The sequence below is a fragment of the Simochromis diagramma genome, unplaced genomic scaffold (assembly GCF_900408965.1).
Source record: "Simochromis diagramma unplaced genomic scaffold, fSimDia1.1 OVJJ01000326.1, whole genome shotgun sequence".
Taxonomy (NCBI): Eukaryota; Metazoa; Chordata; class Actinopteri; order Cichliformes; family Cichlidae; genus Simochromis; species Simochromis diagramma.
This window is the reverse complement of record NW_024387042.1, coordinates 83,213-101,635: the sequence shown is the minus strand read 5'-3', so window position 1 is coordinate 101,635 and position 18,423 is coordinate 83,213. Positions and strand designations below refer to the sequence as shown.

General features: G+C 41.0%; 3 protein-coding genes across 3 annotated transcripts; all 3 read right to left on the bottom strand.

Annotated features, from left to right (window-relative positions):
- Nucleotides 1-276: 276 nt before the first annotated feature.
- Nucleotides 277-1,305, bottom strand: LOC120741607 (C-type lectin domain family 10 member A-like). The gene is made up of 2 exons (XM_040044579.1): nt 1,211-1,305; nt 277-476 (listed from the first exon to the last, which is right to left on the bottom strand). The coding sequence occupies exons 1-2, from the start codon at nt 1,297-1,299 to the stop codon at nt 332-334; spliced, it is 234 nt and encodes a 77-aa protein (XP_039900513.1). The 5' UTR covers nt 1,300-1,305; the 3' UTR covers nt 277-331.
- Nucleotides 1,306-1,656: 351 nt separating this feature from the next.
- Nucleotides 1,657-11,363, bottom strand: LOC120741605 (C-type lectin domain family 10 member A-like). Its single transcript, XM_040044578.1, has 7 exons — nt 10,681-11,363; nt 10,301-10,356; nt 10,125-10,226; nt 5,487-5,585; nt 2,354-2,416; nt 2,179-2,271; nt 1,657-2,097 (listed from the first exon to the last, which is right to left on the bottom strand). The coding sequence occupies exons 2-7, from the start codon at nt 10,353-10,355 to the stop codon at nt 1,916-1,918; spliced, it is 594 nt and encodes a 197-aa protein (XP_039900512.1). The 5' UTR covers nt 10,356; nt 10,681-11,363; the 3' UTR covers nt 1,657-1,915.
- Nucleotides 11,364-11,485: 122 nt separating this feature from the next.
- LOC120741604 (cytochrome b5 domain-containing protein 1-like) lies at nt 11,486-14,999 on the bottom strand. The gene is made up of 4 exons (XM_040044577.1): nt 14,748-14,999; nt 13,548-13,624; nt 12,448-12,666; nt 11,486-12,335 (listed from the first exon to the last, which is right to left on the bottom strand). The coding sequence occupies exons 1-4, from the start codon at nt 14,869-14,871 to the stop codon at nt 12,105-12,107; spliced, it is 651 nt and encodes a 216-aa protein (XP_039900511.1). The 5' UTR covers nt 14,872-14,999; the 3' UTR covers nt 11,486-12,104.
- Nucleotides 15,000-18,423: the final 3,424 nt, after the last annotated feature.

The window sequence follows — 18,423 nt, the reverse complement described above, 5'->3', positions numbered from 1 at the left end:
CCTCAGATTCTCCTCTGAGCACACCTGAGGGCATCAGGACGCTCATTAAAGAGCTCATGTGTTGCAATTACAGGTCTCTCTCACTATTGTTTTTCCACAGTCTCAGTTTTAGTCCATGTTTTATTCAGTCTTTAAAGTAAACACCTTGGGAAATTTTCTACAATATTATAATTTTCTTCTACAGCTCCATATAGCCTCATTAACTCTGGACCTGCTGGAGAGCGCCCCCTGTAGAGCAGTAAGTCCAGAAAGTGGGATATCTTCATTATTTATAAGTTTTTGCGGTGTAATCTGAGAGCAGATGTGGGCAAAGCCAGGGAAGCAGGTGTGTTCAGGCATTCAGGGTAGGTTTCTGACAGATGAACTGCATCTTGATGGAGCAGTGCACGTCGTTCAGGAGTCGATCATCATAAAGGTGAGCGCAGTCTTCATCTCCGTGCCCGGTCAGGTTGTCCGGCTGCCCGGGTTTCCACCGCCTGGAAAAACACACATACATTACTTATGTTTGCGAGCAAATTCTATGCAGAAGTGAGCATAATTGTCCTATTCTCATCTCCAGGGTTACAGCAGCTTTGTCAAAGCTGGCATGGCTCATTTCTTGCCACTAAAAGCTGCTGCTTACCACTGAGTAAAGCCGCAGGGAAAATGCTGCTTCTGGCTAAACATGCTAATTTTGTTTCTACAGTGTCTGACAGGAGGGATTTGCAGCTGGCAACCGGATATTAAAATTCCCGCCAACTCTGGATCACTTTCTTTTTCAGTCGAGTCAGTCTCTTTAAGGGCAATCTGTGGACATGTGTGCATGTTTTTGTAATTTCCGAAAAGCCTATTTAAAAAATAAAAATACTAATAAAAGGCATGATGTGTCTGAGTATGGCCCAAACATTTGGGGAATTAAAGTCAATAAAAAGCAGGATGAAACATGGAAAAAGAAAAAAGGAAAGTAAGTAAATGAGTAAGGAAGACTTGCAGACTCACAGACTTGCAGTCACAAAGCACAGTACAGAAAAATAGTAAATGGAAAAAAATAAGTTAAAGAAAATGGAAAATAATTTTAAAAAAGTTTGGAATGGCTGGTTTGGCTAGTATGATGCCAGTATGGGCTTTATGATTTTCATCCTCTTTCATCTGGAATTGTTTGATTTTGATTCTTTCCATATCATTAATGCAAGACAGAAGAGAGGTCACACATCTTTTTTTTTTTTAAGACCTGGGCTCCACTGTGTACGGCGTCTGGTTCACCCACTCCCAGCGCCCAGTCCTCCAGTCAGACAAACCAATCCAGTAAAAGTGAGGCATGCTCCTGAGGTCACAAAGTCCTGGACAGAGAGAAGTATAAAGTTAATTTTTGTTTGTATTTTCTTGTCTGCAAACTACTAAAAAACTAAAATAAAATGCGGGATATTCATAACTTGAAGGTCCTTTGTGTAAATTCCACTTTTACCTCTAGAGGGCAGCATTTAAGCAGTGGATTTGTTAACATTAGCCTTGGTGCAACGTCCTCATGTGACTTTGACTTTTTCTCAGTCTTCCATTTTAAATAAAACTTACTTGCTTAGTTAAAGATGCTTTTGACTGTGCACATTAAAGTTTTCAAATCTTTTCTTAAGTCAGAAAATGTCAGACAGTAAATCTTAAACCTCGACTCTTTATCTACGAGTCATTTTGAAGCTCTTTTCTAAGTGTTTCTGTTCTACTTCAGGCCTGCTCACAAAAAAGATAAATAAAATGTTGTCTTTATGGGTGAAAGAGTTAAATTATGTTTTAAAAAGTGTGCCATGCCCATGACATTGTCCACTGACACCTCTGAGGCTCTGAAGTCTCTGCTGTCTGAATTGTTAAGATGCTGTTAACCAGACACATTTTTACAAACTAGGAAACGTTACCATTCAAATAAAGACTGGTACATGTTGAATCATGTGACAAGTGTGGCAGGTCTTACCCACTCCTTGTCGTTGTGCAGAATGAGCAGGTGAGCTTGTTGTGTTTCACACCAGTCTCTGGACTCGTTCCAGGACCGAGAATCACCGCTGAAGAAGTAACAGTTGGACTCAAACACAGTCCAACCCACAGGACAACAACCACCTGTAGTTGAACCTGACAGAGAGAAACAGGTACACGGGTGTGAGCGTCAGTCTGCAGATGTGTATTTTCCTGATATAAATATGGTATACACACTGTTGTTGATGACGTGTTCGTGGGAACATTTGATGGCAGCGATGCTCTTGCTCAGAGAGTCGATGGCCGACAGCTGTTCCGGCGCCTCTGACACTGAACACACAGCACAAACACAGGTTAAACATGATGTTTGGAGTCATCACCAGCAGTATAATCCACAGGGGGGCAGACAAACCTGAGTTAAACTGGTCCTTGTTCTCAACAGCATACTGGAGCTGCTGAACTTGTTTAGCCGTTTCTAGAAACAAGGAGACTTAGCATGTTAGCATGTTTAGCAACTGGAACACTTAAAACGATGAGGTTTGGTTTAGACTTTCACATTGTTAGTGTAAGTCTGCAATAAACCCCTTATGAGATAAATATTTTAGTGTCAGGGACCTGGGGTCCTCTGCAGTTTTGGACTTCTATTACTTGTTATAAGTATATTTGATGTATGGTATGGCTGTCACTGGTTTCCCTGATTGCAGGTATGTGTGTGTGGGTGTGTATATGGGTGTGGGTGCATCTGGTAGGCTGGTTTACGGGCACATTAGGCGTGGTGGGTGTGCCCTGCCAGGTGGCTGGCCACACCTGAGGAAGATGTTCACACAAACCTGCAGATGATCAAGCCTCTTCGAGGGAGCTACTTAGCAGTGTGGTGGAGCTCTCTCCGATGCTGGATCGTTTTGTGAGACTTCCTGTTAGTTTCCCAGCTGGAAGTCAGTGAGTGTGAGTTTGTCGCAGTGTAGTGTATTTACGGCTCCTTCTGTTATTTTCTCAGGAGAATTGCGGGACGAGAGGGCAGCAAGCACAGGTTACACGAACACTAAGGAGCACATGCACAGAGCACTGACACTGGATGAAGACACGGCACGGGAGTCTGGGACACACGGGGATTTATTGGTGAATTACTTCACCACCTTGTAAATAAACACTCTGTCTAAACTGAAGAGTTTAACGTTTGGGTCCTACTTCAGAAATGGAGAGGAATTACTTTAAACCTTTAAATCGAGTGGTTTTAAGGAAAACAACAATTAATTTGACACAAAGATACCGAATCTACTCCACTATAAATAAGCAGTGCTTTAATATAAATGTGTCATTTTAATTTAAATAAATAACGTTTGTGGTGGCAGATTTCTTTTCTCATGCATTAATCACATATTTAATTATATCACATTAGTTATAGTAATATCACTTTCTCACTTTACCATAGTAAGAGCACTCCTTTACATGCATGTGGAATGTAAACACAGTGAGGCCATTGTAATGGGAGACGTTAAACAGATAGTGAGACTCCTTCTGCTTATCAGGGATGTAAATCCTTAGGTGAAGGCTAAGCAGAAAACAAGGTCATAATTCTCTCTGTGCGGGAGAAGGTAAGGGCTTTGAAGCTTGTGTCGAGTAATGGAGGGGGCGTTTCCGCGATGCGCGTATCGAGGCTTGCTTCATTTATGGGAGGAGCTGAAAATGATGACGCCCGAAGCCTCGCTGCCCGGCTGTACCACGTGACTGGTTCATGAAGTGGTTCGAACTTTGCCGCGAGCTATGACAGCGATATAAACCCCTCTGACTTCATTCAAAATGTGGGTGTTTGATGGAGAGTTGTTAGTGAGAGTTTGGAGGTTTATGAGAGTGAGGAGAGAAAGTCAGGAGAGAATGGAGCCAGCTAAGAAGAGGAGGATGTCCTCCCCTGTGTGGGAACATTTTGATCTTATTCCTCCCAACAAGGTATGTAAATTTCTACAGAAGATGTATTTTCATGATACTGATGGTGCAATACAATTTATGTTAAGCTGTCTGTACTTTTGTACAAGGTGAAGTGTTTGCTATGTGCCAGGGAGCTGGGATATAACAACAACACCTCATCCATGCTTAGGCACTACAGAGCTTTGCATGAGAATAAGGGGAACACCGATTGTGGAGCAAGACCAGGTGAGCCATCAAATGCCATGATAATATAGCATGCAGTAATGTTACTAAATGATATAACAATTTTATACAGCTGTAATAAGTTACGTGTGTGATATTTATATTTGTGTTTTGTCTTTATTGTCTTTCCTCAGGAGAACAATCTCAAATAGATGAAGACCTGGTTACCATGGTGATTGAGGACTCCCAGCCATTTAGCATTGTGGAGGACAAAGGATTTAAAAGATTTGTTAAATCATTAAATCCTAGCTATGTTCTCCCCACTAAAAAGGTCATAAAAGCAGTGAAAATGTAGTTTTTACAGAATAAAATGTGAACAGGCAGGACTGAAGCTCAAAGCCTCAGTGTGTAGCTGTCCATACCTCAACATTACAAAAGCACAACCACTGTCCACACCCCAACCACACCTCACCTCACAGTAAATGATCATTTCCATTTTAAGCATTTCCAAATAATCATTTTCCATACTGCCAGTATAAATATACACAGTATACTGCCATCACTACAATATAGATGTTTTACACACTCCTTTTGTTGTTGACATTTACAGGCTGTGTGCAAAAGGCCACACTCTTCAAATTCATGCCAACTAATATTTTTACGTCCAGTAGGTGTCCTGCTAGAGCAAATGAAGCTTCAAGAAGCTTTGCGCTGGGGTGAACCAATTGGATGAAACGCTTCAGTGCTTCATGAAGCTTCATCTGCCCATCACTACGGAAAGGTGGACCCAAGAACAGGACTCAGAACCGGCAGGTTAAACTTAAAGCACAGCTTTGTTTGCTCGGAAAAAACTCCACATAAATAAAACTCTGAACATAGGAACTGAGCAACTAAACAGAAGTAGAAGGCAAACACACAGCATACACAGGGCTTAAATACACAGTGGAGTAATCAGGGAATAGGAGACAGGAGGGAGACACAGCTGGGAGAAATTAGGGCTAACGTGACAGGGGGAAGTAAAATGGACACTGACATAAGACATGGACCTTCAAAGTATAACAGGAAACAAGAAACAAATCACATCGAGACGCAGACTTGACACAGACTTGACACAAAACCTAAAAACTAAACTCATAACCAGGACCAAACTGAAACCTAGAATAATAATAATCGAAACAGCACAACTAAAGAATCAGAACATAAATCATAACACAGAAGAAGAATACCAAAACACAAGAAACTGAAAATGCTGGGTCAAAATGACCCAGAACTGGGACAATAACTAGTTATGCTGTGGATCTAAACACCTTTAAGTTTGATGTATTAAATCTATGTAAGCTAACCACATTCAGATTTTAAGTGTAGCAGAGTAATGTGCTGAAACTGTGTCCTGTTTTTGTTTTGTTTTTTGTTTTTTGAGTGTTCTCCAAAAAGACGTTAACTAACAGGTGTGCTACCTTGAGTGTGATGCAGTGAGGCGTTCAGTGATTGGACGATCTTACTGAGGTTGGAAACTCTCTGCTCCAAAGTCCCCAGACGATTTGACATCTTCCTGTCTGAAAAAAAGAGATGGACAAGGTCAACTGTACACATCCCCAAAAAGAGGAAATTCTTCTAGTATAGCAAACTAAACACTCTATAATACAATGGTGTAATAAAGAAATTTGCTCAACAAAATAAGACAAAATAAAAAATGTTCAGTAAAGCAAAATCAGTAAAAGAACAAAATGAAACAAAACTAGAGATGATAAAATAAAAAGCTGATTTTAAAAACTGGCTCTATTACATAATGAAGATTCAATATAACAAAAACTGTAAATCAAATGACTTATCTTTCTATGGCTGAAAATTGTATTTATTTAATAATAATTTAATTTCAAGGTGATATGGAAAAGATATATACAGTGGGGCAAAAAAGTATTTAGTCAGCCACCGATTGTGCAAGTTCCCCCACTTAAAATGATGACAGAGGTCAGTAATTTGCACCAGAGGTACACTTCAACTGTGAGAGACAGAATGTGAAAAAAAAAATCCATGAATTCACATGGTAGGATTTGTAAAGAATTTATTCATAAATCAGGGTGGAAAATAAGTATTTGGTCACCTCAAACAAGGAAAATCTCTGGCTCTCACAGACCTGTAACGTCTTCTGTAAGAAGCTTTTCTGTCCCCCACTCGTTACCTGTATGAATGGCACCTGTTTGAACTCATCATCTGTATAAAAGACACCTGTCCACAGCCTCAAATAGTCAGACTCCAAACTCCGCCATGGCCAAGACCAAAGAGCTTTCGAAGGACACCAGGAAAAGTATTGTAGACCTGCACCAGACTGGGAAGAGTGAATCTACAATAGGCAAGCAGCTTGGTGTGAAAAAATCAACTGTGGGAGCAATCATCAGAAAATGGAAGACATACAAGACCACTGATAATCTCCCTCGATCTGGGGCTCCACGCAAGATCTCATCCCGTGGGGTCAAAATGATCATGAGAACGGTGAGCAAAGATCCCAGAACCACACGGGGGGACCTGGTGAATGACCTGCAGAGAGCTGGGACCAAAGTAACAAAGGTCACCATCAGTAACACACTACAACGGCAGGGAATCAAATCCCGCAGTGCCAGACGTGTTCCGCTGCTGAAGCCAGTGCATGTCCAGGCCCGTTCTGAAGTTTGCCAGAGAGCACATGGATGATACAGCAGAGGATTGGGAGAATGTCATGTGGTCAGATGAAACCAAAGTAGAACTTTTTGGTATAAACTCAACTCGTCGTGTTTGGAGGAAGAAGAATACTGAGTTGCATCCCAAGAACACCATACCTACTGTGAAGCATGGGGGTGGAAACATCATGCTATGGGGCTGTTTTTCTGCCAAGGGGACAGGACGACTGATCCGTGTTAAGGACAGAATGAATGGGGCCATGTATCGTGAGATTTTGAGCCAAAACCTCCTTCCATCAGTGAGAACTTTGAAGATGAAGCGAGGCTGGGTCTTCCAACATGACAATGATCCAAAACACACCGCACCGGGCAACAAAGGAGTGGCTCCGTAAGAAGCATTTGAAAGTCCTGGAGTGGCCTAGCCAGTCTCCAGACCTCAACCCCATAGAAAATCTGTGGCGGGAGTTGAAAGTCCGTGTTGCTCGGCGACAGCCCCAAAACATCACTGCTCTCGAGAAGATCTGCATGGAGGAATGGGCCAAAATACCAGCTACTGTGTGTGCAAACCTGGTAAAGACCTATAGTAAACGTTTGACCTCTGTTATTGCCAACAAAGGTTATGTTACAAAGTATTGAGTTGTATTTTTGTTATTGACCAAATACTTATTTTCCACCCTGATTTACGAATAAATTCTTTACAAATCCTACCATGTGGATTCATGGATTTTTTTTTTCACATTCTGTCTCTCACAGTTGAAGTGTACCTCTGGTGCAAATTACTGACCTCTGTCATCATTTTAAGTGGGGGAACTTGCACAATCGGTGGCTGACTAAATACTTTTTTGCCCCACTGTATAAATCTTATAAAGTTTGTATCTGTCTTGTATGAAAAGCATACAAGAGTGAAAACAGATATAAGATCCCTTGAAAAATTATATAATGAAACTTTTATGTTTTGGATACTTACTAAAACAATGTATGAAAGTAATGAGAAAGTGGCCACTTTCACGAGTAAATCATGTATGCTTTTACTATTTCTTTTCCTTATGGGTAATAATCATTTCCACATACAAGAAAAAGTTTGTAAGTGTTTATTTCACTAGAGACTATAAAGAATACATATGAAGTGGAAAGCTGAGATGGTGAGTGTGCAGTGGAGGGATCATTGATAGATTGGACATATAGGAAAAGAGAAAGACCTCGAAGGATGTTTATGGATGTAGAGGTGGGATTTAGCATGTGGATTTGGACCCCAAATGCAGACCTAGACATGAACGGCTCAAGATGGTGGCATGTACGAACGTATGCAGTGGCACAGTGCTTCCAACTACTGTGCACCTTTTTGTGTTTTTCTACTATTTATATTTTATTCCAACACAGTTGATGTGGGACACCCAGAATTTAGTTGTACATTAAAAATGACAAAAGACTATTCTATTCTATTTCTATTTTAAAAGGCAGACTGAAAACGCAGAGCTTACTTATAATATTGGTAGTGTGCAGTGATGGTAATAACGGCGTTACAAGTAACAGCGTTACTAACGGTGTTATTTTTTTTAGTACCGAGTAATCTAACTAATTACTATTCCTATCGTCACAACATCGTTACCGTTACTAACAAGGAAAGGCGGTCCGTTACTATTTTTCAACAAACAGACGGTTGAAGCTGTGTTCAGCTTACCGCATCTTATATCAGTTGCACAGAAGTAGCTGTAAGTAATCTGGACGCTACAGCTTTAAGCAGCTGCGCGCTCCCACGGACGGTAATCACGATCACTGTCTAGCACAACACCTGGAGCTCAGGGGGCAAAACAATCACATGAGTGCTGCTGTTTGACTGAGGAAGAATAAAGTAGTCGTGGTAAGACAATCACATGACCACTTAAAGACAAAGCAACAAGGTGATAGATACCAGTTTGTAAATTGTGTTGATAGGCCACATAAAACCAGAGTCATTGTAGCACTCTCGTGTGATGCAACAAGTCAATAATCACACGTTTACTTTCTAAGGACAGCGCTAGCAAGCACTCTCTGCTTATGAGCAAAATTAAAATAAAAACAACAAAAAAAACAGGAAGTTTTAGGAGTGACGGCGAGAGAGAGAGAGAGCAGGAAAAGAGAAAGAGCGAGTTTTGAGATGTGAGAGATTTGTGACGTTTAGCGTGTTTGCAGTGTGTAGTTCATGCGTTGTCTTGTGTAGTTAGTGTGTGAGTGTTGTGGATAGTTTTGTGTTGTGTGTCAGAACAATGAGGCGACTGCTGTCTCCAGGTAGAAACAGGAGTGATACACCTGCTGCTGTCAGACCTGCAGGTATCAGGCTGTGATGTTCTCCTTTATAGTGGACAGAGATTATGTTTTGGGAGTGGCTCAAATAATTTGTGGCATCTTATTGAAGAACAGCTGATTGTTCTGTAAATATTTCGAAATGGTTATTTAAAAAAGGGTAAAAGGTAAATGGATGCAAATAACTTTGTTGTTTGCAAAACTTGTGCATAGGATTTTAAAATTGACAATTTATATTTGCATTTGAAGTTATGAAATATGATTCATTAAAGATGTTTGTGGTTGTTACAGTAAAAAATATAACTTGTTCTACTCTGATTTTATGTTTTTTGTCTGATTTTAGATCGATTGTGTTAATACAGTATGTCAAAATGAAAACATGACTGTAAATTCAGACACGTGAGGCTGTGCTGAAACGAATGATACCAAACAAGGCAAAGTAAATCTTTTTTAAAATGTGGAGGGAAAATCAAAAGTAGTTAAAAATGGCCAATTATACCCTGGACCCCAGAGGGTTAAACGTTTTGTTAAAGTAACGCAATAGTTACTTTTCAAGTAATTAATTACTTTTAGAATCTTGTGACTCAGTTACTAACTTGAAGAAGTAACTAGTAACTATAATTAATTACTTTTTCAACGTAACTTTCCCAACACTGGTAGTGTGTGTGGGGAAAATACAAAAGAAATCTGGATACAAAAAGGTACAAAAATGCTCAGAAGAATCATTAAAACAGAAAACCACACCAACCAGAAACATGCCAGGAGGGGATAAGCATCTATCAACTATGAAGTCAAGACACTGGGTCAGTGACCTCGGACCATGACAGAACGAGGACATGCAGAGTGGCGTGATAGAGGAGGATCCTGGGGATAGGCTGAGATGTAGCAACTTCTAAAGACAGAAGCCAGAAGAAGATGAAGATGCTAGTGCTGCAATGATTTTAAAGGTTTAGCTCTCTAGAGGCATCTGGGTGACAAAATACTTGACTTTTTTGTGGTTGTGTCTGTTTATGAAAGTATAAACTGGGGGTCCTCACAAATGACCTGACAACAGTGGTCACCACATTTAACCTAAACTAGAACGTGTGTGTGTGTGTGTGTGTGTGTGTGTGTGTGTGTGTGTGTGTGTGTGTGTGTGTGTGTACACGCACTTACTGGTACTTCCCATCACTATGATCAGAATCAGCAGGACCACAACGATCAGACCAGGAAACAGCCACCGTCTGAACCTGGATGCAGAGGAGGGTGCTGGACTGTCTGCTTGACAGACGCTCAGTTATTACAGGTGCACGCTACAACCAAGACATTCCCAACTTAAATGAAACGGATACCTGTGAGAGAGAGCGTCGTCTGGTCCCAGTAATTCTCATAATATGATTCCTCCATTCTGCTCACCTTTTACTGTGGTTAAAATAGAGTCAGTCAAGTTACAGTACCTTTGGAGAGACGAACAAAAGTCTCAAAAACTACCCGGTGATGCCTCCCTTTATTACTTTCAAGTTAAACCGTAAAGTTATTTTAAACGTATTAAATATAAATTGGATCAAAGTAGTTTAAATGAATACACCTGTAGCTGGATTTATGTAGATATTCAGTATATAAATACACCTATGCTAATCTCAACAAAATCAAATTGTTCTTTCTACCAAACTCACTTAAATATCAAAGCTAATTCAAACTAATAACGGAGAAAGAATAAAGTGCTCCTCACCTCTGCTCTGCCTGTGAAGAATCAGCTGGAAAGCATCAGATAAACGTTTACATCACCTCCTCCCTCCCACCCACCAAGTATGAAACTATGTGCAAGTACCCGTTTTATTAAGCTCATCATAATTATTTTTGAGGATTTAGCTCCTGGTCTCACATCCTATTTTAGTATTTTCTGTAAAATGAGCCTCAGAATTTCCCTTTTGTTCAGAAACATTTTCTCCCAGGGAGGGAAGCATTCCTCGGTCTGAACTTCCCTAAAATCAACCACAGTGTTCACAAATTTAAACTATGTGTAAATGCAAGATCACAAACAAACACAGACATGTGGTCTTAAACTTTAACACAAGATAACCATAAACACAAAGCTCGATATAAAACAAGAGCTGCTCAGGACACAGTGTTCATCTAATTGAAACCTTAAACTGTGGGAAACCATCTGGATCCATTTTTCTATGACATTAATTCATAAACACATTAACATTCACCAGGTTTTAGGGGATGGTCTCAAGTACAATTTTAGTCACATGTTTGCATTAAACATAATGTTCCAACAGCAGCAAACAGGCCACACTACCATTAATGGAAACTTTAAGTGTTAATACAATTTAAACAGGTGAATTTAGATTATAATTTAAATCTGAACAAAAGTAAAGGACCTATAACAGAGCCCTGTGGAACTCCATGACCTGTAAGCAAGCACTCTGTGACACCCCATTCTGGGTTTTGTTACTCACAGTGTTCTCAGATGGTTATGCCATCCAGAGATACGCCAACTAGAGGCTAAAAAGCTTCAGGTCTGACTTTTACAGGCTTGTTGTACATCTATACATGTGTTTTACTGACGTTGCTATTAATATATATCTCATTCTACCTGAAATCTATTATTTGTAAAGGTTGTAAACAAGTTAATTTCACCTGAAGACTTGAATATTTTAACACCGGAGTCTATGGGGCCTGACTCACTGGAGTGGACACTGAAGGAATTGCAAATGAATTAGGTTTAAACCAGGGGTGGCCAACATTTTCTCTTCATATTCATCTCGTCATATTTAAAGATGTTTAAAGATGTGAGGGGCTGAACTGATAGACGTAAAAGAAGATGTAAAATTAAGTTAAATGCAAAGAAACAACATATAGACAGATAGACCAAACAGAGTTTGGCTCTGGATCAGCCTCTTTATGCACAAAATTTGCAAACTGCTTAGCTCAGTTAGCCATCAGGGAACTCAGCTGACCCTAACTGAGTCTCCAGTGACTTTGTGGGAGTCCATCTGTGCTAATGTGCAGCTCAGATTGGCCTTTAAAGAGAATTTACGGTCTCTCTTTGGTTAAAACTTTCATCAAACGACAGTTAGAAAAGGCACCTGTTAGCACAGCTTTAATAAAATAACTGTTATGTTCTAGTCCACAGTTCAGGGTCAGAGGTCAGCCCTCGGTGAGGTCATCGTTGTAGTGGAGGAGGATGGCGGGGGTGAATGCGTCTCGGTCCAGACGCAGCTGTTCGAGCTCGAGGTCATTGTCTGGGACATTGTTCTCACTCAGCGTCTTGTTCATGTCCAGGACGGCGCCGTTGTATTTCCAGGTGTAGCTGCGGGCATGCGAGTTGTATCGCAGGTAGCGCTGCAGGATCTCGTTCAGAGTCTCCTCTGAGCACACCTGAGGGCATCAGGACACACACTGTGTTTGTAGCTAAACATCTTTGTGACCGTTAACCACATCATGAAGGCGCAGTTACCCAAAGTGCATCTGGCTGAGGTGATGTGCTCACCTCCATCCGCTGCTCCTGTGACGTCAGCGTGTTGATGATTCGCATCCACCTGGTTTTAGCGGACAGCAGCCCCACCTCGTATCGGCTATCTCTCCACCACAGCTGTCCGATGTCGCTGTCCCAGTCAGAGCGCGGACCGGTGGGGGGGATGTGCAGGAAACGCCCCCTGGGGGTGTAGTACGCCACACAGCAGGTCAGAGGGTCCACGTACTTCAGGATCTGAGGACAGGTGGGAAATTAATTTACTATCTTTTTACATTGACAGCACAGGAGCATAAAACCACCAGATGCTGTTTCAGGTTTCAGGTCTGAGGCGGGCCACTGCCCACAGATTCCAGATCAGAGAACTGAAATGTCCTCATGAAGTAAAAGCAAAACCTCCTAGAGAAAACAGTGAAGTGTGTTTACTTTAACTGTCCAAGTACAAAGCAACAGAAAATGTTGTCTGATTATCTTTAGCTGAACTGTGATAAGAATTTTTATTTCTCTATATTTTCTATACGAGAAAATGATGTGACCTGGAAACTGATTCTGGCCACTCACACAAGCCTAGAGAGCAGTCTGCACTCCCATGGAAACCACAGGTCTCTAGGAAAAAGTGTTTTTTTTTGCTGAAAGTTGCTCGAGGTTGGAAGGATTTGGGCTGACTGAGGCTCGAGGCCTGTGTGACTTGGGCTTAAACCTGAAGTGAAGCTTCCTGTAGAGAAGATTAAACAACAGTATCTCAATTTTCTCCAAATCAGAACTCAGTAGCAGGCGAGTACATTCAGGTGAAAACACTCTTCAGCAGGATTAGGAATGCACGACTATTACTCAAGCTGCCCTTAATGACAGGTGTAGGAGATGACTGAGTGTGACTGTGGCTCAGGAGGATGTTTGATTCCAGCATGCTGTAATGCCCTTCAGCAAGACACTGATCCCCTGAACGGTCCCAGAAGCATCCATACAAGCAGTGAGAAAGTGCTTAAAGTTGAAAGATGAAGTAAAATCTAAGACATAAATGTAGCTTAAGTAGTAAAAATGAACTCTTGGGTCTGTGCTACAGTAGAAAAGCTCTACACAGTCTAACACCAGTCCACGTAAGTTTGATCGGCACTCACGTCTTCAGTTTTGGGGTCAAACCAGCTGCTGATGTCCTTCCCTGCAAACTCCATGATGGGCAACAGCAGAACATCACCTGCAGACAGAAACACATGTTACCCTCATAAACACCATCTTTCTTAATACTCTCCACCTGAGAACTCCCACAGTGGTGTCTGATTTTAACCCACTCACATTTTAAGAAAGCTGTAGGAGGAAATACTACACAGATGTTTACTTATACTCTTTCAAATTAACATTACAAAGGCGTTCAAACAGCAACAAAACAAGCTGATCATAGAGTCTAAAGCATGAAGCCAGTGTTGATGGAACAAAAACTGCAGTTCCTCTAATGTCCATTTGAGGCTCCAGCAGCGAGTCAACTTTAAGGAAAGATTATTTTAAAGTGTCTTTGTTTTCAAAATAAAAGTGTCCAATTAGTAATTGGAAGGTAATGTTAGGTGAGGTAAGGTAATGAATGTTATGAAATCTCACATTTTCAAAATAAAACCTAGAGTTAGTTAAAAGAATTCATCATTTTCAAAATAAAAGTGTATTCGATAGGGGATGGTAACAGGATGCTATGAAATCTCTGATTTTCAAACTAAAATTCCACCTTTAGATGTTACAGTCAATCATTAGTTGTGTCTTTAAAATATTACAAGCAAAAACACTTTTTTTTTTAAAATCTGTCTTTGACACTTCAGTGCAGAAATGCCTGAAATGACCACCAGAGGGCAGCCTCTTGCAGTAAATGACTTGAGGTCCTGTGTCATTTCATCCACGAGCTCCATCATAATACATAATTAATAATAATAATAATAATAACAATAAGAAGAAGAAGAAGAAAACAATATGCAGCAAGCACCATCTTTTGCATACAGTCTATGGATTAAATCAATGAACTGAGTGGGAAAACTGTGATCCACGTTTTCAGGGATTTTTTTTTTCCCTTTGTTGTCATTTTGTGTCTTTGTACTCTGCGAGTCTTCATGTCGGACACACAAGTCTCACACACACAGTGCAACTCCCTCTGGTTGCTCGCTGTGTGGATTAGCAGCAGGAACAGACACTTCCGGAAACTCGTTTTCCTGTTGTGTAACTAAAGAGTCAAAAACAGGAATCACTCTCACTGACTGACTTCTCACAGAGGCACTTTGTGCTTTTCAGCCTGCCCTGTCTTCAACTGGTGCCGCAGTGATCTACCTGCTGCGGCTCACCTTTGTATTGGCTCATCAGCGGGCTCAGGTCGTACACTTTGCCCAGAAACGACACCCACAGGTCCTCCGCCGTGTTGTGAGCCGCCACCTCCGAGGGAGTGAAGTACCTGGGCCGTCCCATCATCTGCAGGCGGGTAGCTGTGTCCAAGTCACGGAGAAACGCGGAAAAACAGCCCCGGTTCAGGTTTCGCCGTCTCCATGGAGCGCTGTTGACACGCTGCCATGGCGAGAGACGCCGAGGGCGGGGCTTCTGTTCATTGAAATACACGTGTTTATCTCAAGATCTAAAAATGACCTGAATCGATTTAATCAATTAAGATAGGGATGGTTTTATTTCCTAAACATTAATAAACTAATTAAAATTAATGAATTAACTGTATGTATTTGTTAGAATCATTAATATATATATAAAATTTTCAACTCTGCCCACCTGTAAATATCCCCATGTTGTCTCATCCCGCAGCAAATTAAAATAGTGACCCAGGAAACATCAATTTTTAAAATAACCAAATGTATCTGACTGATCAAATGATTATCAGAATAAAAATGAAATAAATAAATATATTAAGTAATGCAAATTATTCATTAAGGTAAAAATATTAGTTGAACATCGGGAAGTTTGTATGTTTCTCATAGTGTCAAACAAGCTTTGTACAGTTAAACCTAACAGTTACCACAAGACGGAAACACCAGGGTTATCTATTAAAATAAGGTTTATGCATTTATACAGGTCACGCTGACTATTGAACAAAAAACACAAAGATCAGATGTTAATTGCATTTCATTTCTATTTGAGTAATCTAAAACAAAATTCACATGTTTTAGAGTTTTGTCAAATACAGGAGCTGAAGATCAAATTTTACTTGCTAAGCTAACTGTCATCTATTTCACGTATAATAAAAAACATATGCAAAAACCATTGAAGATGCTACTTCAAATAGCAGAAATAGTTTATTGAAAACAAATTCACTCTTACAGCACAGACAGAATTGACAAAAAAAAAGGCAAAAACAAAGAGAGTTGGGTCATAGACAGACTCGAACACAACTGAGGATGAACACACAAGATACTTAATAACTCCCACTTTAACAGGTAGCCGTCTAACAAGCCCAACCTTTCTTTAAATTTCCACTCTCTGATCTACTCTCCGGGAGGAAAAAAAGCTCCATTTCCTTCCTTGTACCTGAAACTGATTCTGAAGTATGAGGGTACAGCAAGCATCGCAGTTTGTCTTGAAACTGTAATTACAGAGATTACAGTAACTGTAATTACTGTAATCTCCACATTTTGACTTTTTTCTCAAGCTGATCAATAATACTGTTTTTTCTTAATGTGTCCTTAACCCTTGTATGGTGTTCGGGTCTGTGAGACCCGTGTTCAGTTTTTTTCAAAAGAAAAATTAAACAATTAATTATTTTTTCACGTGTAAATGTGTTGTGTCTTTCCACTCACTCCACTTGATTATAACTGATTTATTTATAACATTTTATATAAAAGGAAAAACGAGAAGCACATTAATTCATAAATGTGATCTAACAAAGGTAAAGGGAAAAAATTAACCATGTTTGCTGTTCATATGTCTTGTAATTGGGATGAAGTAAACATCTGTTGAGTAATTTAACATAAAATTGTTTGATAGTGTTAATTTAGAAAGCCAAAACTCTAGCGGGTCCACCAGACCCATGAACACTGGCTGAGTAACAAAAATACGAACACCACACAAGGGTTAATACTCAGTTGTTGTTCATCCAGCATCTGCACCAGCCTCTATGCTACTTTAACGTTTTTATTTTGAAGGATTCAGAATGGCTCTGTTTCCTCTTATTGTTTAGTGCAGTGTAGAGACCAGATTTGTACACAGGCATTGTTTTTGAATGAGGCTTAACATCTTTGTTAAAATTTACAAGCAATGCTCTTTGATGACATGTATATGAAGGTTCTCAGTCATCCAGGTCATCGTAGTCAAAGGAGCTTGCAAAGAAAAGCGTCTGGACTTCTTTAAGTTGCTTGAAGACGTTTCACCTCTCATCCGAGAAGCTTCTTCAGTTCTGAGGTCAAATGGTGGAGAGTCCCAGATATAAACCTAGTGGGAGTGAACCCCCCACAGAGGGACAAAAGGACCCCCTGATGATCCTCTAATCGCCTGAGCCAAGGTGTGAAAACGTGTGTAGGTCCCAATCAGCCAGAGTTTCGGGTGTGTTCATTGTGAAACCTGGCCCCACCTTATCATGCGAATTCCTGAGGTCAGATGGCCCAGGATGTGAGTGGGCGTTAAGGCGTCTGGGAAGGGATCTCAAAACTGGATTATAGATGGCAGAGAGTTGGTGTCGTAAACCACCGCCTCTGTTCAAAGATGGTCGCTCACAGTGGACATAGATGGCTTCTTTCACTCCTCTTTCAAACCATCTGTCCAAAATGTGAACATTGGCATCCTCGAAAGAGTGTCCTTTATCCTTAAGATGCAGATGGACTGCTGAGTCTTGTCCTGTGGAGGTGGCTCTTCTATGTTGTGCCATGTGCTTGTGAAGTGGCTGTTTGGTCTCTCCAATGTAGAGGTCTGAGCATTCCTCGCTGCACTGTACAGCATACACCACATTGTTAAGTCTGGAAGTGGAAAGGAAGGCTCTTGGCTCTTTCAAAGGAAGAGTACCCAGCCACTGGTACAGATATGTGGACGACACCTGGGTCAAAATCAAGACACAAGAAGTGGAATCCTTCACAGCGCACATTAACGCTGTGAGCTCACCCGAAACTCTGGCTGATTGGGACCCACACCCAGTTTCACACCTTGGCTCAGGCGATTAGAGGATCATCAGGGGGTCCTTTTGTCCCTCTGTGGGGGGTTACTCCCACTAGGTTTATATCTGGGACTCTCCACCATTTGACCTTAGAACTGAAGAAGCTTCTCGGATGAGAGGTGAAACGTCTTCAAGCAACTTAAAGAAGTCCAGACGCTTTTCTTTGCAAGCTCCTTTGACTATTGGATGACATCATTCTCTTCATCCAATCCGTTGACCTCAAGAGCTCGGATGATCACTGGTGGGTGGATTGTTCCCTGCAGTCAGCAAATCAGAAAAGAAACACAGATGCAGTCTATAAAACGTTAACAGTTGTAGTTATAGACAGATATCTGTCATCAGTTCATTGATTATTGATTGTTTAATAATTGATCAGTGAATGAGTCAGTGTTACCTGTGGCTCTCTGTCGATGTAAAGATGCAACAAGAAGAGTGGAGATTAAATATGGACAGAACACCAGCAGGTAGCGAAGCAGTGTGAAGTCAAAATGCAGGGGGCGTGAGGCTGTAGTCGCAGGTCTACCTGCAGATAGAATCCCATCTATTCAGGCAAACATGTGGCTGAAATAAGACATGAAATGAGTGTGAAGCTCCTCACCTGTGACAGTGATCCAGCTGGGTGGAGACTCTCCATGACCGATGATGTCACACTTGTAGAGGCCTTCATCAGACCTGGAAACATGCTGGATGGTCATGTGACCTGTAGGCTGCTTCCTGATGAGGGAGCCATCTTTATAGAAAGCAGCTGGGAGGTTGGAGGGAGTGGTCTTTGTTTTACAGAGCAGAGTGACGTCATCTCCCTCCATCACAGGGAGGACAGGACTCTGCAGGATCACTGATCCACCTCAACACAGAGACAAACTACAGCATTTCATCCA